Source organism: Oryzias latipes, chromosome 1, assembly GCF_002234675.1.
Source record: "Oryzias latipes chromosome 1, ASM223467v1".
Taxonomy (NCBI): Eukaryota; Metazoa; Chordata; class Actinopteri; order Beloniformes; family Adrianichthyidae; genus Oryzias; species Oryzias latipes.
This window is the reverse complement of record NC_019859.2, coordinates 21,359,829-21,383,999: the sequence shown is the minus strand read 5'-3', so window position 1 is coordinate 21,383,999 and position 24,171 is coordinate 21,359,829. Positions and strand designations below refer to the sequence as shown.

At 40.3% G+C, this 24,171-nt stretch overlaps 3 protein-coding genes across 3 annotated transcripts; 2 read left to right on the top strand and 1 right to left on the bottom strand.

Annotated features, from left to right (window-relative positions):
• Positions 1 to 324: 324 nt before the first annotated feature.
• eif3b (eukaryotic translation initiation factor 3 subunit B) lies at positions 325 to 7,154 on the bottom strand. The gene is made up of 19 exons (XM_004065969.4): positions 7,052 to 7,154; positions 5,428 to 5,620; positions 5,219 to 5,338; positions 5,078 to 5,135; positions 4,853 to 4,981; positions 4,576 to 4,733; positions 4,303 to 4,434; positions 4,149 to 4,215; positions 4,030 to 4,076; positions 3,742 to 3,952; positions 3,596 to 3,668; positions 3,382 to 3,504; positions 3,208 to 3,286; positions 2,899 to 3,037; positions 2,689 to 2,814; positions 2,541 to 2,618; positions 2,332 to 2,440; positions 2,135 to 2,247; positions 325 to 897 (listed from the first exon to the last, which is right to left on the bottom strand). Exons 1-18 carry the CDS (start codon positions 7,152 to 7,154, stop codon positions 2,147 to 2,149), a joined length of 2,046 nt encoding a protein of 681 aa, XP_004066017.1. The 3' UTR covers positions 325 to 897; positions 2,135 to 2,146.
• A 10-nt stretch (positions 7,155 to 7,164) lies between these two features.
• brat1 (BRCA1 associated ATM activator 1) lies at positions 7,165 to 15,029 on the top strand. Its single transcript, XM_004066032.4, has 12 exons — positions 7,165 to 7,823; positions 8,644 to 8,792; positions 8,878 to 9,025; positions 9,955 to 10,396; positions 10,767 to 10,892; positions 11,044 to 11,135; positions 11,216 to 11,319; positions 11,392 to 11,578; positions 11,792 to 11,865; positions 13,309 to 13,393; positions 13,468 to 13,754; positions 13,923 to 15,029. Exons 1-12 carry the CDS (start codon positions 7,697 to 7,699, stop codon positions 14,718 to 14,720), a joined length of 2,619 nt encoding a protein of 872 aa, XP_004066080.3. The 5' UTR covers positions 7,165 to 7,696; the 3' UTR covers positions 14,721 to 15,029.
• A 1,528-nt stretch (positions 15,030 to 16,557) lies between these two features.
• Positions 16,558 to 22,683, top strand: LOC101166194 (GRB2-related adapter protein). The gene is made up of 5 exons (XM_011477272.2): positions 16,558 to 17,327; positions 17,399 to 17,496; positions 17,622 to 17,741; positions 21,716 to 22,025; positions 22,098 to 22,683. Exons 1-5 carry the CDS (start codon positions 17,250 to 17,252, stop codon positions 22,275 to 22,277), a joined length of 786 nt encoding a protein of 261 aa, XP_011475574.1. The 5' UTR covers positions 16,558 to 17,249; the 3' UTR covers positions 22,278 to 22,683.
• The last annotated feature ends 1,488 nt before the right edge of the window (positions 22,684 to 24,171 follow it).

The following is a 24,171-nucleotide window of genomic DNA, read 5'->3' as shown; positions in this document are numbered from 1 at the left end:
GGTTTATAGATGAGCATTTTAAAAACCTAGCATCATAATTCTAAAGTACTGTACTGACACTTTCGTCAAAAACTTCCCAGTCTATGTATTCTAATCCTTGGGAGGCGTTTTTTCCCTCTATTGTTAAGTCTGATGGAAATGACAGATTTTTGTGTTGAAATCAAAGCTTCTTAACTTTTAGGTTTAATTCGAAACAACAGATCAAGTTTGTTCAATTACAAATTTGATTTTTAACTTCCTTCTTAAACATTTGAGATAGTGACTTGGTTCCTGGATGTTACAACCATTAAAACAATAGCATTTTAAATAAAGAAAACAGTCAAATTCAAAGTTGGGCTTGAATGTTTATTTAAAGTTATCCCGATGACTGCGCACTCCTCCTCCGTGTGAAAGCCTAGTCTGAAAGGAGGAGGATACAGGCCACTATAATGGCATGACAGCACACTTCTTGACAAGGCTACTTGTTTGGACTGCATCCGTCCACTCTGCACTGGTAGGACACTTTGTGCTGCCTTGAAACACGCCAGCATAGTGATGCTGCTTGAGAGCAAGAAGAAGAAAGAAAATAATAAACTAGGAGGCATAAATGTCCAAAATAAGGTTCGGAATCAGAAAGTCCAACCAATGAATAGAAAAACTTTATTACTAAATGTTACGATCCTCTCTCCTGAAGAGAGCTGGGGTGGAAGATGTAAGAATACAAAGGAAAAAAAAAGGTTATTCAGTGTCCTCCCTTGTCTCTCAATGAGGCTGATGATCTGAGGTGTGCTGTGGTGACGATGACACTTGATCTGAGAACTGAAGTCTAAAATGAACCAAGATTGACGGCGTGGTCACTGTCCCTCTCCAATCAATGACGCAGGTCCTCGCTCCTCCTTCCACACGAAAACGGATGAACTGCAAGAATCAACAGTTCTGTGTGAGAACTTCAGGCAGTCTGGTTTCAATGATGACTGCAATCTACCAAATCCCCACTAGGCTACATTTACAGACAAAGCTATTGAAACCCGTTGGAATTAGACTAACACAGAATTATCGCTGAAGTAACTTGATTGACAACGGTAATTACTGAAAAACAGACTTTTTTTGCCGTCACCTCTCTCTAGCGATGGCGACACTGCCTGTGGTCTCTGGATTAATACGTTCATAAGAAAAAAAAAAGTCGATAAACATTTGAAGACCACGAGATTAACCCCAAACCCAAAGATTCAAGAATTTCATATGTATACCCAACGCAGAGAGGAAAAGTCTGACTCTGAATTGTTGCTTCAGAGTCCTGTCCTCCTGCTGTGGTCCAAACATGAAGGCTTGCATAGTATGCTGCCTTCACTACACTGTAACACCTGGGAACAGCTGCTTTCTGATTTTTAGTCAGGTTTTACATCAATCACAGCTTTTTATTTCATCTTAAACTGAACTAACACTTTTTTTTATTGTTGACTGAGAAATCTCCAAAAGATTTTAATGGAAACACATCCAGCTGACTGCTTTGGCCCACTGCCAACCATTGAACGGTTGAACCAGGTCAAACTTCGACCAATCAGGGACTTGGATTTGACAGTGACGAATGGATGACGTCCCATTTCATTCACGGAAGTGGCAACTATTCAAACTGTTTGAAAATTACTCATGGAGGTGAAATTAATAACTGTGGTTTGTTCCCGGCTGGAAGTCTATGACACAAAGTCTTTGTAAAGTAGAGCTGTGAACAAAAATGCCTGGAGCAAAAGTTGGGAGATTTGCACGGCTTTGACATTACACACCAAGCCTCTTCCATCTGCGAGTACATGTGCTAGCAAACAGAAAAAGAAGAAGTCCATCCCTGCTGGTGCAGTATGAACACCATGGGTTAAACGCGCATTCAGGATTCAAATGCCCAGTTCTGTAGATTATTTCTTTATTATATTATTTAACTGCTACTGTGTTTTTTTTTAACATAATGAGTAGAAAAAATGCATTTGCCTTTAAATGAATCATTAGAACCTTCCTATAACACCGGAAAAAAACTTCACACTATTAAAATGATCAATGCCCAGAGCTAAATGCTTGAATACATTTTATACAGTTGTGTCAGTGAATGTGGTGCGCTAACATTTCTGTCCACGTGTGTATAAACCAAAACAACAAAAGTCACCTGCGTGGGGGACTACAGATCGTCGAGGGCAATGATTTTTTCGTCGCAAAAAAACTCAATGGTCTCCTCCTCCCAGTCATCCACATTGCTGTCCAGCTCGTCCGTGTCCACTCCTGCACCAAACGGAAAAGAAAACAAATGTTATCCATTAAGACAAAAATGCAAACAAGCCCATACATTGTAATGCAAAGCCCCACCTCCTCTGAGCTCCAGGCGCATGCTCTTCTGTTCCTGATAGTTCTTGAGGGCTTCCTCTCGGTAGCGACGGTAGTCTTCAAGCATGGTTCTTCGCTTGTCCACCAGTTCCTATAGAAACAAACACCATGTGAATCTTATGGAGCGTACACATGCATGATCACACAGCACAATGAGGGAGTGGAGGAAAAAAACGGGTAAGATGTCGAACCTTTGAAGCCTTAGACTGACTCAGACGATCTTTCTGCTCAAAGGTCTTTGAGTATTTCTTCAGATCCTTCTTGATCATCTGCAGAAGAAGGGAAAAGAGTCAGTCGACTGTTCTGTACTACCCTACAGACGCTACAGATAAAAGTTACCTTGATCTGATCTGCACTCAGCAGAGTGGGAGGTCGGGGTCTCCACAGTAGCTGGCAGAAGCGGTCCTTGTTGTTTTTCTGAAGGAGTCGACCCTGGAATGTCCACACCCAGTATGCATTGTCCACCTGGATGAGTAGAAAATTATGCGAGTGTGAGATTTTTTTGCTTTCCGGTTAAAACGCGTGGAATGGTGTTAAATCCAAACGCACCTTGTGGCTCCACCAGGAGACGGATGTGACGACGTAGCGACCAGTTGGGTCCCACTCCACATCTGAAGCCATGTAGTGCTCTGCTATGTTCATCATGGTACAGTCGGATGTGTCTACAAAGGCAAGAGCTCCATTCATGCTGCACACACACACACACACACACACAAAACCAAAAGTTGAGGAAGACAAACTAACAGCCTAAGAACAGCACTTGAATCAGGAGCTTAGCTCTCACACAAGATATCAGAAAAATTGGTAAAGTTTTTCATTGGCTGATTATTTCTTATTTCTAACAAAAACACTACTGACCTCCTGAGACCTGCCAGCACCATAAACTGACCCTGAGGACTCCAGAAAATGCTGTTGGCCTGCTGCTTGTCAAACATCTCTATAAAAAGCAAAACACACAAAAAAAGTCAACATTTTGTGCTAATGGACGTCAATAAGAACCAAAAATCTCTATAGCCTAAAAGCAAGACTTACTGATGAGCTCAATTTTGCCGTTGTTTTTGACGTGATAGAAAGAGGCGTTGATCCTTGGAGACTCTCCATGCAGAACGGCAAACTTGCTGCCGTTTGGCTCCCAGGCAAAGGCTATGATGCTTTCTAAAGAAAAAAACATCACAGGACCACATGGGACTACTTTCTTGTGGAAGAATTGCCAGCAGCTGACGTAAGGCACAAAATAAACTCTCACCCTTCATCTCCACCACATCAACAGGAACCTGCTTCTCCCTCATTCTGAAGATTTCAAAGTTGGTCACAACACCCTGAAACCAACAATAATATGAGACTTCTCCTTTCCTCACTACGAGAGGTGAAAGTCAACCGTTTTTTGGTTACCTGAGTCCCTTTGGGCGTTCTGTCCACCTTCACACACAGATAATCCCCGTTTCTCTGCCAGTGCAGTTTGCAGTCGACAACATTGAAGAGGTTACGGACCCGGATCTCCTGACGGGAAGGCATCTGCATCAGAGTCACTCTTGCCGGGATGTCCTTGTCCTCGGGTACCCAGAAAGCTATGATGTTGTCACCAGGAGACCACGAGAAGTCCCTGAAAGATGGACACACACACACAGTTATTAAGATCCAAACACAAAACCAGTCACCAACACTTACAGAAAAACTCACTTGATCCCATTAATCTTCAGACTCTTCTTGTCCAGCAAACCCATTGACTGAAAAACAAGACAGACTGTGTTTTAAGCAACAATTAAAACTATTTACATTCATTTTTTAGCTTTGCTTACTGGAGTTTCATAGATGCTCAAAGTGTCTTGAGTCATTCTAGCAAAAAACTTCCCGTCGTGGCTCCACCTGAATGCAACAGACGTGTCACTTAAATATGATAGAAGTCTGGCATGTCTGCTCAAATTCAGACACAATCAGAGGTCAAGTGCTGACTTGAATATTGGCCAGTGTGCTGAGCTCTCGCAGTGGAAGCCTCTCTTCTTCTGTCCAGTCAGAATGTCCCAGATGATGATGGCCTGAGGGTCCTCCTTAGTGTCCATCAAGGGACTGAAGGTCACAACATACCTGCACATTGGAAGCACACGTGAACTTTGGGAAAACTCAGGTGTTTCATTTTAAATGATCCCCAACACAGAGATGAGCTCTGCTCCTCCTCAGAATGAGCTTTTTCGGGATGAAACCTAAAGAAGGCACGTTTTGGATTACCTCTCACATGGTGAGAAGTCGATGAGGGACACGCCCTGGTGGCTGAATCTCTGAATCTGCTTGAACTTCTCACCGCCCCACAATGCAATGCCACGTTGGTGAAAGGTGGCCAGGTAGGTGCCTTTAGGAGACCATCGAACGTAGGTCTCTGTCCAACGCTGCATCCCAACAGAAAGAAAATCTATTACATTTCTCATACTATTCTGAATAAACATGGGTATTAAGAACCACTTATTTGGCTACGTCCAATTTAACGGTAATATAAAAAGTAACTTGCCGCCCTTTCTTCAGCCAGAATTGGCTCTTTGGCGTCATTTGCGAAAATGGCAGTCCTCTCTCCAGCCTCGTAGATCACACTGTACTGGTCACGACAGTCTGGATCCTCTATCCAGTGACGCATATTCCCCTTTGGTCAAATGAACATTTTAGAATCCTGCCGTCACATCGCAATTCTTAGGGAAACAAAACTGATAAATTACACTTAACCAAAAGTCACACTCACAAAGTCTTTGAAGGGCTGCTTTGCTGGAGGGTCCCACTCATCACTGATGTTCATGTACCTGAAAAAAAAAGGCAGGAATTACTCACTTAAATACATCACATAATTTGCAGGAACTGAAGTGCTGTGATCCTGCAAACATACTTGTCAAAGTCAGTGAAGAGGTTGACCCTGAATGTATGCTGTTTGTCAAGTTTGTATCCATCCGCATTTTTCACCGCCTCCAAGGCCTGGTTAGGAGAGGAATATTCCAAGAAGATGTATCTACGCGGACAAAAAAAAAAGTTACTGCATGTAAGCACATCAACTCCAAGTCTGCAACTACAGCTACATAAGAGAACGGAGGCCTTTACCCTTTGGTCGTGCCATCAGCTTCGGGATAAAATTCAGTTGTGATCTTGCCGAACTTGGAGAAGATCTTGTGAATGACGTTCTTGAGTTTCTCCAGCCGCTCCGGCCCCACCTGAGGAACGTTGTCCACCACCACCACAGAGTCTATGCCGTCCGTTTCCTGAGGCTTCTCACGCAAGATGTCTTCAAGGAGCTCTGGAAAGTGAAGAGCGCAGAGTTGAGAGCATTTTAAAAAATGAAACTTTTTACAGTGTTTTATAGTTTACTTTAATACAAATTACTTTAAAATATATATATTAATGATTTCATATCACTAGGAATGTCTTTTACAAGTTTAGGTTAACAGAAAATGCTTCATTTTGTCCCTCGATTGTGGCTCTGTGGCTTTGAAGAACAATTTGAATAAATAATAGACTTGATATTTAAGTGTTTTCATTTATTATTAGATTTTTAAACTGTGGTAATCTTACATAAATAAAAATTCACTTATACATTTTTTAACCAATGGTGATATTAAACTAAATCAACAGCCACTGGAAGGTTTACCATTCCCCTAAATAGCAAACATCAGAAAACAAACCAAAATAATGGCAAAGGGTTGGATCTATTGTCAGAGTGGTTTATAATTGGAATTAGTTTAAACTCATATTCTTACCTTTTGTTTAGTTGCTGTTCAAAGACAAAGTTCTTTCAGTACATTTGCAGCAAGATCTTACTTTATACCGGATGCATTTTATTTTGAAAGGAATTTGTATGCGCTGCTGTCAAAAGGTATATAATAGTAATGTAACACTGTTATAATTATATTATTCCAATTTTTAAAGCTACTTTTTATGAATGAATGGCTTGATGGCCACAAAAAATGTGATTTTTTTCTTCTTTTTCTTTTAACATAAACAGAAAATAAACAGAAAAGTGAGGCTCTCACTGGGTTTTGGTGTAAAATAAACTGGACCATCATGTGCTTCTTTCAGCACTAAAGCTTGCAGACCCCTGATCTATCTGCTTCACTTCTTCCTTTAAGAGGTAGGTTCTTTGGTTAATCTGTAAATTACTTCTGCAAATGTAATCACCCAAGTTCAGTTTAAATAATCCTCCAGACAATTTTAAGTAGTCTAGATTATATGAAATCCATTTGGATGCTGTGTCTCTATGTGGTTAAAAAAAAATGTGAGCTTTGTTAATGCCATGAAGTATATTGTGAAATAACAAAAGAGCATATTTAATTCAAACCTTTCAAAATGTCACAACAAGACAAGAGTAGTGACGTAAATTCATCAATTTATATATTTGTCAAATTGACTTAAAAGACAACTAAAGATGCTAATTTCCCCTTTAACTCATCGACTTAAAAACTGACGGTATAGCATCTGGTATGATGACTGAATGAACGGCGTTCATGATCATGATAGACAAGAAAACCGATTGTTCGTGTGTTTCTTGGTTGATAAAACCTTCCAATTAACTCTGTCGAGACTAATACGGCTTAACTAGTCCATTCTTTCGCCTAAAGAAAATGTCAAACTGACAGCATCTGCAAATATGTCAAAAGCAACGGTCCGTCTAGCTTTTTAGCTAGCAGTTAGCAATAGGCCTACAGCCGGCGCTTTTCCTGCTAGCGCTTACCCTCATCCTCGACATCATCTACGAAGTCCTCCGGGTCGCTGAAGGAAGGCTCCTCCTCCTCCTCATACTCTGGGTCGTCCACCATATCAACTGTATTTCGCATTTAATGGGACTGCGGTTCTGAAAAACCTTTACAGAGGCGCAAAATCCCGGAAAATGAGAGGCTAACAACGAACGACCGGTGAGGCACCATGTGCGAAAATGGACGAAGAGGCGGAAACGTGACGCCGGAAGCGGGTCAGAGGCGCGTTTACGGACCATCGTGAAATCGCAAAGTTGTAAAACAAATGGAGGAGCGACAACAACGAATGCTCAATTAGATTTACTGCATCGAGATGAATACAGATCGAACGGTAGTAGAAGCTACTTTTGCTAGCAACATAAGGGGAGTCACCTGCCAGTAAATTGTTGAAAACTACTTCTTTTTTAGAGTTACTCGCAATATGTCTCAAATACTGACTACAAAATTGCCACATGAAAGTAATTCACTTTTTATCCATTTACTTTTATAAAGGTTTTTTGGTTTAGCTATATGATTTTCGCTTTTGATGAATTTCAATATCGACGATTCGAAGGTTTGAGTTAGTTATCGTGACGTGAGCTCCAAACTTGGTGTATGTTGGGTTTTCCCGGCCATTCTTCAGTATGGATGGAGACTGTGTGTCTCTCCTGCCGCGGGTCTGTGACGTTCTGGCGGCCCCGAGAAGCTCTTTGCCCGATGATACAAGCCTGGAAAAACTGCTGGACTGGTTCACAACATTCAGCAAATCGGGTTAGTTCTGGGAGCTGTTCCCCATACTACGAGTTCTTCCCAGCCAGTCTGGCGCAGTTTTCTTTGTTTATGTGAATTCAATTTGGCCGGGATATAATTTGCACATAAATTCCTGGAAATATTTGAAATTTAAAATTGAAGTACATTTAATAATTATTTATGAAGAGAAGTAGAAGTTCAGGTCCCATTAAAATCATCTTTTGATCAGTTGTAAAATACTTCCCAGTGGTCTTTCAATTATGATTATGCCTTTTTTGGTAACAATTTTAAAGGAAACTGTTATTTTTTTAAGGACATAGTTTCTGCAAAGCAGCAAAACCTCTTAGAAATTTGCATCTGAGTTGGCGGAAGTAAGCTTCTGCTGATTTCCCATCATCCCTTTGTTAACACTCTCTTCTGGTGGCTTACAGCCCCTCACAACCCCAACCTAACATTATCTGTGAAACAATAATAGCGAGCAATATTAAAGCTATCCATTTCCAGGCATACAATTTTGATCCAGATAGACATGGATTTCTTTGTCTGCATGTGGATGCATCAATGGAGCAGAGCAGGGAGCTTGTAGCCCACCCATCTCACTTACTGTGTTTCAAAAGATAGCTTTCTCTAACGACATTTTGTGTGCTCCTGATTCACAACGATTTGAATAAAGATATACTCAAAAAATGCCATTTTAGTTTTCTTTTGTTTATATATGTGTTCCATCATAAGAAAATTACTACAACAACACGTTAAAAAACCCCAAAACACTATTTTCACTGGAGTGGGTCTTGAATGTTTCTGTTATCACACTCTTTGACTGTGTCTCCTCCTGTTGAAGGCGTGTCTCTGCTGGAGGTCAACCCATGTCTGCAGGGCTTCATATCAACTGTAGTTTCCAGCAGAGCTGCAGAGTCCAGCATCATCTCCTTTGCCCTCAAACTCACTGGTTTAGTGGCTGCTGCTGAGGATGGCTTCAGAGCTCTCCAGGTAGGCCTCATATCTCCTGCATTTCACCAACATCACACAGCCATCCACAACACTGATAATGATGATGATGCTCTCGCCCCCACAGGCGAACTCTGTCCTGGACCTCGCCTTTAACCCTCAGCACTGGCGTGAAGATGGACTTTGGGATGATCCTTGCGTCCGCATCGGCTGGATTCAGGGCTTCAGCACAATGCTGCAGCACAGACAGGCTTTCAGTTTCTTTGTTCAAGCAGGTAACTCGTCATAAAAGCTGAGCTCTCTTCCAAACATGTAATGACCGTGACAATTTTTGGGCTAAAAGTCACTCTGGTGCATAGTAAATAAGATACTATAAGATAATAATAACAAATTCACATATAAGTTGCACTAGAGTAGAAGTTGCACTTTTTTGGGAGAAATTTATTTTACAAAATACGCGACCAAGAACTGAAATTTCATCCTGAAAGACAAATCATAGGGATGAAATAGACAACAAAAATAGACTGAAAATATGCACACGCTTCACTACTGTAACACGTAGCTTCATGAGACATTGGAGGAATTGAATAATCTAGTATATTGAACAATCGTTCAGATAACCATAACATAAAGAGCGCACTAAAAAATCAACTAAACTCACTATATCACTTAAAATCACTAAATCTGTTGAATTCTTCATTATCTGTGTCACTTTGGAATAATTCTGCCCAAGCCCGCCGTAGACTGAGCGGCCCTACTTCTTTAGCGTTGCTGTCAGTAGCAAATACTGATACACACCTACACTGCCCTCTAGTGGCTGTTAGTGGAAAAAGAAGAAATACACAAGCATATTTATTTAACCCTTGTGCTATCCTAGGCACAAGGGTTAAAACAAGGGTTAAAAAAAATCACGTAGAAGTCACATCCCCGGCCAATTATGCAAAAAAAATAAAAAATAAAACGCGCCTTATACGCCAAAAAATGTCCAATAGCTGTTTATTTTTCAATAGACAATTGTGGGATTTTGGCTCCTTGGAGCCAGTGGGTACTTCCTGTGAACTCAATCCAGTTATCATATATAGTTGATATAACTATACTGCGTCATGTTGCAGCAGGAAACAGTTGGAACTACAGATCTTATAACTTGATACCATCTTGTACTTCTGGTAGTGTCATCATCTCCCTTTAATGCTTCTTTCCTTAGACTCCATCAAGCCCCTCCTTCAGCTCCAGACAGACACAAGCTTATTTGTGGCTTCAGCTGCCAGTCAGATGCTCGCTCACGTCCTGATGCTCTCCCACCCTCTTTTGTCCGGCTTCAATGGAAAAGAAGTCGATGACAAGAGTTCAAGCTCCTCCATCACAGGCTTGATGCGCCCAGCGGTCATTGAAGCAGACCAGGACGTTGCTGCTGTTGTCACAGAAATCTTAGAGTACCTCAAGACACGGATGCTGCCCAAAGAATCATCACAGCTTCATCAAAGTCAGCAGATCCTGAAGCTGCTAGCCCTAATTCTCAGCCAGGCTGGACCTTCACTTCGGGACAAGCTACTGCTCTTTCTCAGGGAACCTTTGGAGGAACTGGTGGCCTTAAACTACAGCCAACTCACTCGTCCACTGATGGATGTTATTCTAGCTGCATATAGGTACAGATCTTTTGCGTCAGTACTACCTGTCTCTCAGAGAAATTTGGTTTTGGTTTGTGTGAACACAAAACAGAAAAAACTAAATATGATAAAGCAGAACCAACACAAGTTACATTTCTGTAAACAGGCATGAATTAAATGTATGTTTGTATAAAATAGGTTGCAATTTTGGCCAGTTCTATGTACTAAGATGAACTCTAAAAATATTTATTGATGGATTATGCAACTTTGTTTTATCAGAAACCTGTGAAACAATAAGTAGTTTACTATACATTCACTATAAAGATGACATACTAAAAGAAAACATTTGATCAAACTGTCTCTCTATGGAAAAATCTACATTTTAATGGTTTTTTTTCTCTCCTTTCAGCTCCATTAGAGGTGATGAAAAGGTCCCTGATCCAATCCTCTGTCATCTTTTGTCAGTCATGTTAAACCAGAGAAAGCCATTTGACCGGATCCACGCTGCAGCTGCTTTTCTCTGCAGCGGCCACGAGTAAGCATCTGTTCACAGCACGGCAATGCATTCTGCTTTGAGTTGCTGGTTGAACTTCACCAGGGAATCCTGGCTCGTATACATGCAGGGGTTTCCCCCCACAGGGGGTTTAATTATTTTTATTTATTTTTTGCTGTGGTTCTCTGTGCAGCAACCAAATCCACATGGCGCAGTCTGCATGTATTCTCTTGCTTCCCATGGAGATTATCACTGGTCTTACTTTGTTAGAGGGAAACTCCACAGGTAAAACACACATTTACTGTATTCCTTTGTAGGATTAGCATGCAGTTTGACTGACTGTTTTTATTTTTTTGCTCCTGCAGTGAAGGAGCATCGTTTGTTGATGATGGAGCAGCTTCAAAGTAAAATCTCCTGCATTTCCATGATTTGCATCAGCCTAAAACACATCCCAAAGATCACGCTCATGGTGAGTTTAACACAGAACTGTATGTCTCTAATGCTTTGAAATGTTCCGAAAAAGCCTCTTTTTCTCTCTCAGGCTCCTGACTGCCGGCCCTGTCCTCCTGCTGTAGTCGTGGCTGCAGTGTTGGCATTGTTGAGGCTGTGCAGGGGCCTTTCTCCTCCCTCGTTGAATGGCTGTGTTGCAGTTTTTAGAAATGTGACTGGGAGTGGGAAAGTTCAGAAATGTGCCCTGGAGGCTCTTTCAGCACTCAGCAGCAGCTCAGGTAAACCTCTCTGACAGTCGCCTGCCATTCTGACAAATATAGGGTCTGCGTGATCGTACAGCAAAGCGTGCTCTAAATCTGTTTAAAACTACAAATAAATTGTATGCTAATAGTTAAAGTGTTATATAAGTTTGAGTTATTTTGGACTAGTACCAGATATTTGAAGTCTGGTGTGTTGTTGATTCAAGTTTTTTGGTTTTGAGTGTGTTTCAGAAGTGTCAGTCATGCTGGTTGAGGTTTTCACCCTCCTGATAGAGTACCTGAACCATCCTGACTCTGACCCCACTGTAAGTTTATCACTGTAGTCAGCATCTTTTATTTTGCAAATTAAAGGTTAATTCCATTTTGGAAAAACATCCCTTTTTGAAGCTGTCTTTGAGGTAAGTTATTGGAGCAGACGAGTAGTAGATTTGAGGGTAAATGAAAAGAAAATGAATAATCTAAAAATGCATTACTCTGTTTTTTAAAGTCAACAGTTATTATTTAATTTGACAACAAGATCTATTGTTGTAGGGATTCAGTGTCTTAATTTTTTCGGGATAGATTCTACCACATTTCCAAATCTTACAGAAATGACCCATTTGGAGAATATCGAAAAACTTGTTTGCTAAAAATGTACAATCTATAAAAGGATTGAAGTTTTAAAGTCAAAAAAAGGAGCCCATACCCTTTTTTTTTTATTTGGTTGATGGGCAAAAAATGGAGAGGTGACTGTATGGACTGCAAAATCCCGTGATCTTACGGTTCATTTAAGAATTAAACAAAACTAATTTTTGTGGAAATGTTTCCTAAATGTCCAAGCAGTGTCCAAAACAAGACTCTGACCATTTACATCAACCTATCAAGGTTCAGTTTTCAGATTTAAGTTGGCAGGACTCACAGAAGGACTGCTGCCTTTTAACAAGATCAACTCTTTGTTAAAGCCTGAGGCTGCATGTTCACAAAATGTTGTTCTTGTTTTCACATTTTGTGAGATCTTGCATTATCTGATCACATGCCTTACGTTGTCAACCAATTTAATGGTCTATTACGGTGTTTATCAACCAGTGTGCCGTGGTGCACAGGTGTGCAGTTTGAGATGGTCAGGTGCGTCATGAAATTATTCAGTTTCACCTGATTGGTCTAAAAAACATTTACTATTGTCAGAATATCTGTAATTGAACTTGTCCTTGTGGCATTTTGCACATCATAGAGGACATATATGAAGAAATGTAAGATTAAAATTGCTTTTCTGAATTTTTTTTCTTAAATTGTTGTGAATCAGGAGCAGACGAAAAAAATACAGTTGAAAAAATTTTGTATTTGTGGCATATAAAAAACACTTTGCCGGCCACAACTTCCATAGGGGGTGGTGCATCTACCTGCAGACAAATGGATCCATGTTTGTCTTTGTTTTCCTCGTCTGAGCTGGATAGCTCCAATATTGCTCCCCAGTTTTGTTGCACCAGTAAGGGGCTGTAAACTAGTAAAAGAGCAGGGTAAACAAAGCTCTTAGTAACGGAGAGTGGAAGTAGTGGTGGGTTTGCTTGTCCACAACTCGGGTGAATTTCTAATGAACTCCCGCCGCTCTGCAGAAACTATGTCCTAGAAAACGGCTGTTTTTTTTAAAAACAGCAAAATCCTAATTGAACGAACACTTGAAAATAGATTAAAAAAATGATCGAAGTTCAGGAAAGAAAAGATGGGAAACGTTTCTGTTTATTAAAAATCATTGATCTTTTTTTTCTCAGATGCTGCAGAAGTCATACCAGGCTCTGGTACAGTGGATTGGTGTTTGCTCAAATCTATCCTCCATAACAAACCAGCTCAAAGAAGGTAAAACTGGCCACCATTTGTTTCCTTTGCAGTAAGTAGATTCCCAGAGCTTACATTTCACACCTGGCTCACAGATCTTACTCAGGTGGTGAGGAAGCGTGCGTGCGACATGCGCTGGGAGGTGAGGGACTCCACTGTGGAGTTTTTGGGCCACTTAGCTGGGCTGCCCGCCTGCAGGACGGAGGTCGGTGGAGCGTGCAACGCCGCCGAGTATCTGCTGGGAGGCTGCTGCGTTACGACTCCTCTCCTCGTGGAGGCGCTACATGACCCAGAGAGTTATGTGAGGGCCAGCGCTGTCTCTGCTCTGGCTCAGACTATGACTCATAGCTGGCAAGAGGGGGTGGTGCCCACAAAGGAGCAGGTGGGCAGATAATAGAATTTTATGTGACTCTACCTGTTAGCAGATTTGTAGTTGTTTATTGGGAAATGGTTTTAAAAACCTCTCAGATATGCAAAACTTTTTAGTTTCTTGTTAAATTTGAAAAGTTTCTTCATAGATCTTTATATTTCAATGTTTGTGTGCCTACAGGCTGAAATAGTGACCCAGCTGCTGGAAATGCTCTCACAAGACACTGAGGGGTTTGCCAGGAGAGCCGTCCTGCAGTACTTCATCACCTGGTTCTCCTCTCATCCCTCATGCACCTCCTCCCCTCTCCTAATGCAGTCTGTGCGCTCTGTCCTCTTGCAGGGCAGCGCCGACCTGGACTGGGAGGTCAAAGTTCACACCCTGGATCTGGCGGAGCTGCTAATGGACCAAGCCTTTTTAGGTCAACATGGTTACACAAAAGGATTAGAAAGTCACCCTGCACAACCACACCCTTATGCTGCGACGGCTAAACAAGCTTACACACTCACACAGCGCTCAGATTTGCTCTGTGCGTTGGACGGTTTGGTCAAACAGGGACTTCTGTCGGTGTTGTTGAGTGGTTTATTTGACTGTGACAGACCCGTGGGTCTGAAGGCATGCCGGCTGCTGATCCGACTCAAACACGTTCTGCTTCTAAAGACCCAGGATGAAAGTGATGCTGTGAAAACAGATCCAAGACTTTACTGCGAGTTGCTAAGTCAGGGCTGGGCGCAAGAGATCAGAAATGTACTGGGAACGGAAGATCGGAGCAATGAAACAGATCCTCACACTGTTACCGTTAACGTGTGCAATCTGGTGACATCTCTGGATCTAGAGGAGAGGCTGGACGTCCTGACTCGAAGCAGTGATCATTTCTACAACTCCCCCCGCTCTCTGCTGCAGGATATATTGACTGCAAGCGCTGCTCACGCTCAGCAGGACTCACAGCTGAAGGAGGAGGTCATAGTGGACTGCTATTGAGACCTGAACCCACATAGATGTTTGAGAATGCTCTCTAAGCACATGTTTGGAAGCAATCAGTCACAATAGACATGAAGTTTCAGTTTTTCACTGTTTAAAAATGAGATAAATAAACATGGAGCTACTCATATTGCTTTGAGAACAGCTGTTTTATACATTAAACTCAAATAGAATAACAGTCAAAAGTGGGAAAAGCATAGAACTACACAGAGCAATGATGAACCATAAAGGAAGGAATCATCTTCACACATCTATCTGTCTTTCTAAAGAATAAAGATTACCTTTGGACGGTATTGAAACAAAAAGGCATTGAATGCTTGGAATTGTCTTATTCGCCGTCACACATAACCCAAAACAGAAAACTGCCTCCTTCACTCTGTGTTGGAGGTCTTTCAGGTCGTGGACCATCAAAAATCAACATAATTATTGTCACCCAACAGTCTATGTTTTATTACGGGCAGCCGTGGTGCAGCGGTAGGGCGGTCGTCCCATGACCGTAAGGTTGCAGGTTCGATTCCCGTCTTGCACGCCCATGAGTCGAAGTGTCCTTGGGTAAGACACCAAACCCCACCTTGCCTCTGGTGGTAGGCAGGCGCCTGTCTTTGGCAGCAGAGCCGCCACCAGTGTATGAATGTGTGAGTGAATGTGCGTGTGACTGGGTCAATGGGTCTGTGACTGTAAAGCACTTTGTCCTTGTAGGAAGAAAGGCGCTATATAAGTATACACCATTTACCATTTATTACGATAGGCTCACAACATGGGGAAGCTAAAGCCCACTACATCAAAGAATTGACAAAATTCAAATATTGTGAAATTAAGATGTTTTTTTAAACCTTTGAATAACATTTTTCAATAAGAGCTTTACAATATCACTTTTTAATGAGATATAGATCGTATCAATTATACGTTGGGTGACACCGCCATACCACCAAAAATATTTGCTCACCTGCCTTAACTCACATATGAACTAAAGTGTCATCCCATACCTAACATAGAGTTCAATATGATGCTGGTCCACCTTTTGCAGCTATTATAGCTTCAACTCTTCTGGGAAGGCTGTCCACAAGTGTGTTTATAGGAATTTTGACCATTCTTCCAAAAGTGCATTGGTGAGGTCACACATTGATGTTGGTGGAGAAGGCCTGGCTCTCCGTTTCCACTCTTTTCATCCCAAAGGTGTTCTGGGGTTCAGGTCAGGACTCTGAGCAGGCCAGTTAAGTTCGTCCACACCAGACTCTGTCATCCATGTCTTTATGGATCTTGCTTTGTGCACTGGGGCACAGTCATGCTGGAAGAGGAAGGAGCCAGCTCCAAACTGTTCCCACAAGGTTGGGAGCATGGATTCTACAAAATGTTATGGTATCCTGAAGCATTCAGGGTTCCTTCCACTGGAACTAAGGGGCCAAGCCCAAGTCCTGAAAAACAACCCCACCACCAGATTTCTCACTCGACACAATGTAGTCCAAATTTTAAAAAAAGTTTAAAAGAGCACATCTCTAATTCTTCACAGATATGAGTTCTGCAAAACATCAAAAGACCACAAACACACAAGTTGCCATAAAAAGGAAAACAAAGCATTAAAAGTTTAAAACATTTAAAAATCCTGGCAGTTTATAGCTTTTGATTTTTTCTAAGAATTAACTTTTTAAAATGGTAGTTAATGACAAATTACTCTTTTTTTTTAACTAGTCCCCAGTGGCCAGTTAAGGGATTGCAACATTTTGTATTTTCTGTTTGCTGGTGTCATTGTGTAGCTTTTTAATTAACCTAGCAGCTCTGAAATAGCACCAAGGCAAAGCAAAAACAGAAAAAGGTTCATTGAATAAACGTGTTTGTTACCAGTTAAGTTAGCCTCAGAATTCAAAATGCTCTTGACCAAAGTTTAGAAACATGTCATTAACGTAATCATTTACAATAACCTTCACACTTTTTCTCTCCATGCGTCAGGAGTGGCAAACTAACTAGAAATACTGTGTGTGGATTGTCCTGGAAAAAGAAAATGTTCTCAGGCAGACGTTTACACGGTTGAACCATGGATATTTTGAATCTACAAAAAAACATTTACAAGCATTAAAAAAATTGGATGCATCTTCAGGAACTAACAATGACCATCTAACAAAAATATGTTTCATTTACTGTGCAGGAGCATTAACCTATTCATTATTTTCAGATTTTTGGTAACTCATCCATCCAACACCCATAATGTGTTCAATTTTAACTGATGAAACATGCTTGTTTCTTGGGACTAAATTTAGTTTTTTTTCCCAATGGTGGAGGGACATTTCTTAATCCCTGGAGTTCAGAGTGTGCAGACAGTTTAAGTAGATGTTCAGCACATCCACGTGCTCATGCTCCATCATTCGGTCACATGGATGAGCAGAGGGACACGCGCAGAGGAGCTCTCATTAACTTGAGCAGCTGCATCCACTCTGCGGTCACTCTGGCATCCCCGCTGGTCTTCTCCACCGTTTTGTCTCCTTTCATTCATGAGCAGACATTTCTGTTGAAGCTTCTTTTTCTTGGTCCAACATGGAAGCTGTGGCACTTTTCTCTTTCTCTGCATCAGAGGCAGATGAGCTGAGTTTTCAGAAAGGAGACATTGTTAAGGTAAGTATATTGATTACAGATGTGCTGCAGTTGTTATGTTCTCTTGGAGTAATTGTGTGAATGTGTTGTAGGTGACAGAAATGGAAGAGGATTCATACTGGGTCATAGCAGAGATTCAAGGAAGGCGAGGCTTTGTGCCTGTGAACTACATTTCTCTCCTTCCTCATCCGTAATGAAATCCTTTGACCATATATATTATATGTTGTTGTTTGTTTTTTTTTTACTAATTTGAAACACATTGGTTCTCCAAAGACTGTAGGAGGAGATCCTAATGTAACTTGTGTGTTGTCACAGGTGGTTTGCAGGAGCTGTGTCAAGACTTGAAGCTGAACAGCATCTTCGTTGGCAGGTCACTGGAGTCTTCCTGGTTCGACAGAGCGAATCTGCCCCTGGAGAGTTTTCCTTCTCCGTTAGGTGGGTGAGAGAACTCCATTTACACACTTTAAACCCCCAAGAATATACTCAAATGTGTTAACATCCTGTCAAAACCCTGCTTCACTTTGTAGGGGCTGAGTGTGAATTGTTCACACACTTCAATGACTGAAGCTTTTGCTTTTTAGAGCAAGTCCCATATGTAAAGAAAAGAGAGATGTTTTTTTCTTTTTAGACAGTAGGCTAATGCTAAATGGGATATTCTGAAGTCTCTTTTTCAATTTTGTTATACAAAACTAGCAGCACCCACCTCTGCTTCCTCTGCTTCAATGGCAGGGCCAACAGAGGCTAAAGTCAGGACAATTTTAGTACACTTCATGAGAACTCATTGCACTAAAAATATCAGAGTGGTGTGTGTGTGTGTGGGTGTGTGTATGTGTGTGTATGTGTGAGTGTGTGGAGGTGTTATTTAGGCCAGCAGAGTGACGTGGGACACATTTAATCATGGCCACTAAATGAAATGTGTTCAATAATCGGGACATTTCATAACAACAATCTTTTTGTTGTTCTCAGGTGCATTATGCAACTGCAGTCATGAGGGTTCACACCAGATGCACATTAAAGCCTGATGGCGTAACATCTGTCTTTAATGGACTGACAAGGTCTTCACTTAATGTTGTTCTGAAAAAAAGCCAGTAATACAAAAAGTTAGTAATACGGAGTGATAATAGTCTCAGAGAGTAAATATGGCTAAAAAATAGGATCCAATTCACTCCACTGAAAGGATCCAGGACATCTTTAGCCCAAACTTCAACCAGTGTGACTCAGAGATAAATACCTCGGTGCTGAACAGTGCAGGTGACGTTTTCCAGATTCATGGTATTTATTGCAAGATAATCCAGTGTAAATTGAATGTGAACAAACAAACAAGTAAAGAACTAATGGCAAATCACAACATTAATAGAACATTCTATCAAACTGTATGGTTACATGCCTTTGCTAAATAAAAAAAATTCCACAATGTGTGGAAACAAAGTGTTTCCACACATTGGACTGGGATGACGGCTTGATCATATTTTGCTGCCATCACATGTGTGTTGTCTGCTGGGATGTAATTTGGTCGTTTTCATGTTATAAAATAAACCTACTGCTGTAATCCAAATGGTATTTTCCAATATTGATTATTGATTTATCTCATTTTGAAACAGCTTTATAATGGTTTCGATCAGCAACTTCCAGATAAATCAATTCATCGATTAAGTTGAAATCATCATCACACCCCTACTGCTAACAGATTATTTTGGGGATGTAGCTCAGTCCAAGGCTTTTGTTCCACAGCATGAAACACAAAGGAAATTTAGAAAAAGCTTGAGCACACAGGCCTTCTTTGCTAAACAGCAAAGTTCTAGCTACAAAAAGGTAACAACATATGACCACCATTTCACCCACTCAGTAATACCACAATGTAAAACTGCCTTTTTTCCCACGCATTTTTAAGTCACTGTTAGTGAGTAAAGAGTAATGGAAACAGCAGACAGACTTTAGGTTTTTTTTTTGTTCTACGTCTTTTTAGCGCATTAACGTAGGGATTGTATTCAAGTGTGTGGAGGAGGGACTTGCTTAATCATTATTACGCATCAGCTCGGCAAACCCTCAAAGGATTAAACAAAAAGCAAGTCTGAAGCTGACATATCTTTTATTTGGCAAGCAGTTCTGTGAACAAAATGAGTCAGCACCTTCTAAAGAAGTAGAAAAGATCATAAAAAGAGTGCTGATTTATATTTTGACAAGCGTTTTAGCAGGTTCAACTAGTTTAGTGCTGCAGCACAGCATACTGTTCTCATTCTAGTAATGCTCTTCTGTAACAGTCTTATGAGCCCAAACTATTTCATTGGTCCTGGCTTAGGTGTCATTACCTCTACCTGATATCTCTGTTTTTTACAACATTTAGTTTTTTGGTAAAATCCAGCTCTAGATATTGATCTACTACCTTTGAGTCAGCATCTCTCACTTTTTGTGCTGCATCGATTTAAGTGCTTTATGGCTGAGTCTGTTTTTATTCCTTTCATGAAGAATATCACATTACATTAACACATTCAGCACACCACAAGTCCACACATCTCCATGACTGAAAAAGAGCAGTGAGAAGAACTAACATTCTTATATTATTTCTTCCCCTTACATCACCTACCAAAGTAAAAGGAGAGAAGAAAGACAATCATAGATGGCCTTTACTGCCTGCCACCACACACTAACAACAAAATACACATTCCTCAAGTTTCTTGTTGACAAATATTTTTTTAAATAAAAAAAATTAGTACAACTTTTTGGAATTTCTTGTTGAGCATTCCAAACTTTTACCCCGACAAAAGAAAAACGTGTCTGCTTTAAAGCAGTACGAGCAACTTGAAACTTAAAATCAAATCTCCTCCTGTGAATCAGGTAAAAATAAGTAGTTTTTGTAGGCTCTCTGGCATCTCTGTTGCAAAACGGACAGACGGCTGGTTCCAACTGCAGCAGGTTTTATGAGCACAGCTAAAAGTCCACAAAGCTAAATCAGGCAGGCACAGGTCAAAAACAAGCATGAGAGCATCAGAGAAGAAACTACAGTAATCAGGAACTAGGTGGGATTTGGGACAAGCAGCAGGCCACCAGAGTCAGAAACAAAACAGGGTCAGGAAATCAGAGGATCAGGTCCAAATACAACACTCAGTGATGCAGGCAGAGTGACACAAACAATACTTCACACTGAGTGAGGCTCAGCGCAGTGCTTAAGTATACTGTGAGTGATTGCAAATAAAAGTCAGGTGTGGCTTCCAAGACAAGTTTTTATCAAAAATTATATGAGGTTCCGTTTGTGCCAAACGTGTTTTTGCGTCCGCTGTCTATGTCTTTGGTCAATTGTCCATGTCTGCTGAAGTTTATTGAACATTGGTTCAGGTCTGGTTCATGTCCGGTTCATGTCCATGTACGACTAAGCAATCTTCTGTGTGCCCATGCATCTTTGATAATCATTTTTATTTGCTTTGTGATGTTTCAGCTCACTTTAACTTGTTCAGTAGACATAGACAATGGACCAAAGACATAGACGGTGGACACAAAAACATATTTTTGGAACAAAATGAACATCATAAGGAGTCAGACACTTTCTTGACTGTTACTCCATCAGTAGAGTTTTTACCTCCTCCTGTTTTTTATTAGTAAAAACCATAAACTTGGTCTTTTTCAAATTCAAATAAAGCTTATTGTTATTATAAAACTAGTATTTAAGTTTGACCATTTAAATTTGAATATCCTCTAATAAATATTTTAATTTCTTTCCTGAACAAAAATATGTCATCTCAAGTTTCAATACATTTGAGACTTCACAAATGTCATTTATATAAAAAAAAAGAAAAAGAATAGGACCCAATGTTGACCCTTGTGGGATTCCACATTCAATATTTATGCTTTTTGAAGAAATGACCTGCAAACTCTACACAGTGTTGCCTTTTATGCAAATAGGTAGTTAACCAGTTAACTACCTATTAACTACCAGTTAAGGGACACTCCTCTAACCCCAAACAGATATAACTGTGAAAATTATTGGAATGGAATGGAATAAATGAAATCATCAACATTATCAAATGCTTTTTTTAAATGAATAAACACTCCTATTGTGTATTTTTTTCCATCAATTGCTGTTGAAATGTTTTCTGTTATTTTCATCATTGTCAAGGCTATTGATCAGTTTGACCAAAAACCTAATCACTCAATATCTTGTTTTTTTATGAAATAATTTGGTCTGTAAACAAACAAACAGTATTTTATCCATCTAGTATTTCAGAAAATTGTGAAAGTTGTCATACTGGTCTACAGTTGCCGGAATGTGTGTCGCTTGTTCTATGAATGGGATATCTTAAGCTATTTTTGAAGAGAACGTTTCTTGAAGAGTGAAGAAGGTCCTGAAGAGTGATGGAGCGTAACTAACTTGTGTTTCTCGTTACTCCCCCCCCCCCACACCTCTCACTTTGCAGCTATGGCGACAGGGTGGAACATTTCCGAGTCTTGGAAGGGGGCGGTCAGTACTGCATCTGGGACAAAGCGTTTTGCTCACTGAACCGCTTGGTAGATTTTTACCGAACACACAGCATTGCTGTGGAGAAAGTGGTGTGCCTCAGGGATGCCCCCTCGTCTCCTCGTGTCCAGTCACATCCTGCCCGTAACCCTTATCCCAGCCCGCACAGGCACAGCTCTCAGGAATCGATCTCCTCGGCTCATCTCCACTCTCGCCCTTGTTACCCTGAGCGGGACTCCTCTCTGAATCTACAGAAGCCATTTCTGGAGGTATGATATTCTCTGTCTGGCGTCTTGTGCATCCACCATGCCTGGTGCATTGATTTGTCTACATTTGTGTAGATGCCTCGTTTGGCCAACGCCCTCTGCGACTACACACCTGATCAGACCACCCACCTGCACTTCCTGCGTGGAGATGTCATCGAACTTTTGGACTGTTCCAGTTCCCTGGGCTGGAGGGGGCGCTGTCGAGGCCGGGTGGGCATCTTCCCGCCAAAATTTGTGCACCCCTTGTACCATTAACACCATGTTACCATTTTCCGATGTGGCTATAGACCAGGGAGGGGTCTGCAACCCCAGGCTCTGGAGTCGCACCCGGCTCTTTTATCTCTAATGTAACTCTCTAGATTTTTAACATGTTAGATGACTCAGCAAAACGATTGTAAATGGTTTAATCTGCAGTTCATACACATATATAAGAAAATGCCATCTTTGATTTGGCCTTCCCCATTTTTTTTACTTAATCTGCTGCAGCAGGGGGATCTTATTTTATTTTGAAAGGAATTTGAATGTACTGCTGACAAAAGTAAAGACGTTACTTTTATAACGTAACGTCTGTAACCCTTGTGCTATCCTAGCCACTGTAACGTTGGGAGTTGGGTCATCTAGACCCACTAGACAGTGCACTGAAAATTTTTCTTCAATGATTTGTGATCTTCACTGGTGTCCATGGATTACATGAAATCTTTCCACCTTTATCCACCTTTGTCATGGTAGGGAGAACACATCAATGTAAGGGTGGGGTCATCTAAGATAGCACAAGGGTTAAAAGTAACGTAAGACGTTGCTATTTTAAAAATAATATAGCCCTGTTATCATTTAATTATTGTAAATATTTAAACATCCACATTTTATAATTAAAGAAAAGCTTAATGGTCATAAACACCAATAAAGTATATTTTTTTAAACATAAAATGAGACTTTAAGCCTCTCGCTGGGTTTTGGTCACTGAGCAACTCGCCCAAATAGCTCTTTCAGAGCCCTGCTCTAGACGTTTGAGAAAATGCTAATATTTTCTGTGACAAAGAAAAGATTTTGATTGTAGGTGAGGTTTTTTTAGGACCTACTGGAAAAAAGTGTTTCAAATAAGAGCAGAATTAAATATGAGTGATTTTTTTTTTTTTTAAAGACACCTCGTCATCAAAGCAAAGAGAAAATATAAAATATTCTATTAACCCACACAACTCCACTTTTCTAATCGAACACGATGAGACATAACGGATCCTATAGCTTCAAACTGTACGTAAAATGTCAGTATTGTAAGGTTTTGTGTTGTCTTTCTTTAGGGCTCCTCTTGTCAGTTTATGCAAAACAATCTAAATAAAAACATCACATAGTTACAAAACGACACTGCTCATACTTGATTTGCTGTGACTACTTAGCTCAAATTTACTTAGTGTGTGCTGAAAATATTTCAGCTAAACAGATCATCGAACACATGAATGTAAAACTAATTTCAAACTCAGATTCTGTCATTGCTTGGTTTGGTGTAAAAACTGCACATTTGAGCTTTTTGGAGGATTTTTTTTCACCTATGTCACCATTCCTGTTAATTTATTTAACAAAATCTTTCTTTTTAGTTCATTTAGATCCTTTCTGATCCATAAAAACTGCTGTATCCTTTAAATGAATCCCAGCTCTGGAATTCTGAACAGCTTGTATTCTTACAGTTCACATTTTCTGCTTTGCCATCTTATCTTTCACTCTATTAAACTGTTCAAAAACACAAATAGACAGTTGTTTTTTTTTGATTTATTGTCATAGAAAACATATTCTGAAGACATTTCATTAACTTTGTTTTTCACCTCATTTGAGATCTCACAAAAGTGAAGAAAAAAAAGCAAAGTGTCATCATAATGAGTTACATTATGTTCAGTTATCAAATTTGAGACTTTTAATTTCTCAATGAAAAGTATAATTGGACTAAATCGGGAAAGAAAAAAGGTGATTTTTTTTCCCTTGAAATCACAAACATAAGTTTTGAGCCTGGATTCTTCAGGAAATTCACATTTGTTTTACTAAGGTAGAAAGCATAAACATGACAAAAAACAAACTAAAAGTTTTCCCTGAAATATTTCATAAAAGACCTTCAAAATAAGTAAAAACAGATGAAATACTCCGTCTAAATAAAGTAATT

Excerpts from the sequence above, each read along its gene's own strand:
- eif3b (XM_004065969.4), bottom strand. The coding sequence starts at position 7,154 with ATGCGAAATACAGTTGATATGGTGGACGACCCAGAGTATGAGGAGGAG. Across the intron at positions 4,435-4,575 it reads GACTTCTCACCATGTGAGAG|GTATGTTGTGACCTTCAGTC; the intron begins GTAATCCAAAAC and ends TCCAATGTGCAG. Across the intron at positions 3,505-3,595 it reads TGATGTGGTGGAGATGAAGG|AAAGCATCATAGCCTTTGCC; the intron begins GTGAGAGTTTAT and ends TTTTTTCTTTAG.
- brat1 (XM_004066032.4), top strand. The coding sequence starts at position 7,697 with ATGGATGGAGACTGTGTGTCTCTCCTGCCGCGGGTCTGTGACGTTCTG. Across the intron at positions 10,893-11,043 it reads TTTCTCTGCAGCGGCCACGA|CAACCAAATCCACATGGCGC; the intron begins GTAAGCATCTGT and ends TTCTCTGTGCAG. Across the intron at positions 11,579-11,791 it reads AGCACTCAGCAGCAGCTCAG|AAGTGTCAGTCATGCTGGTT; the intron begins GTAAACCTCTCT and ends AGTGTGTTTCAG.
- LOC101166194 (XM_011477272.2), top strand. The coding sequence starts at position 17,250 with ATGGAAGCTGTGGCACTTTTCTCTTTCTCTGCATCAGAGGCAGATGAG. Across the intron at positions 17,328-17,398 it reads AGAAAGGAGACATTGTTAAG|GTGACAGAAATGGAAGAGGA; the intron begins GTAAGTATATTG and ends AATGTGTTGTAG. Across the intron at positions 17,742-21,715 it reads GAGTTTTCCTTCTCCGTTAG|CTATGGCGACAGGGTGGAAC; the intron begins GTGGGTGAGAGA and ends CTCACTTTGCAG.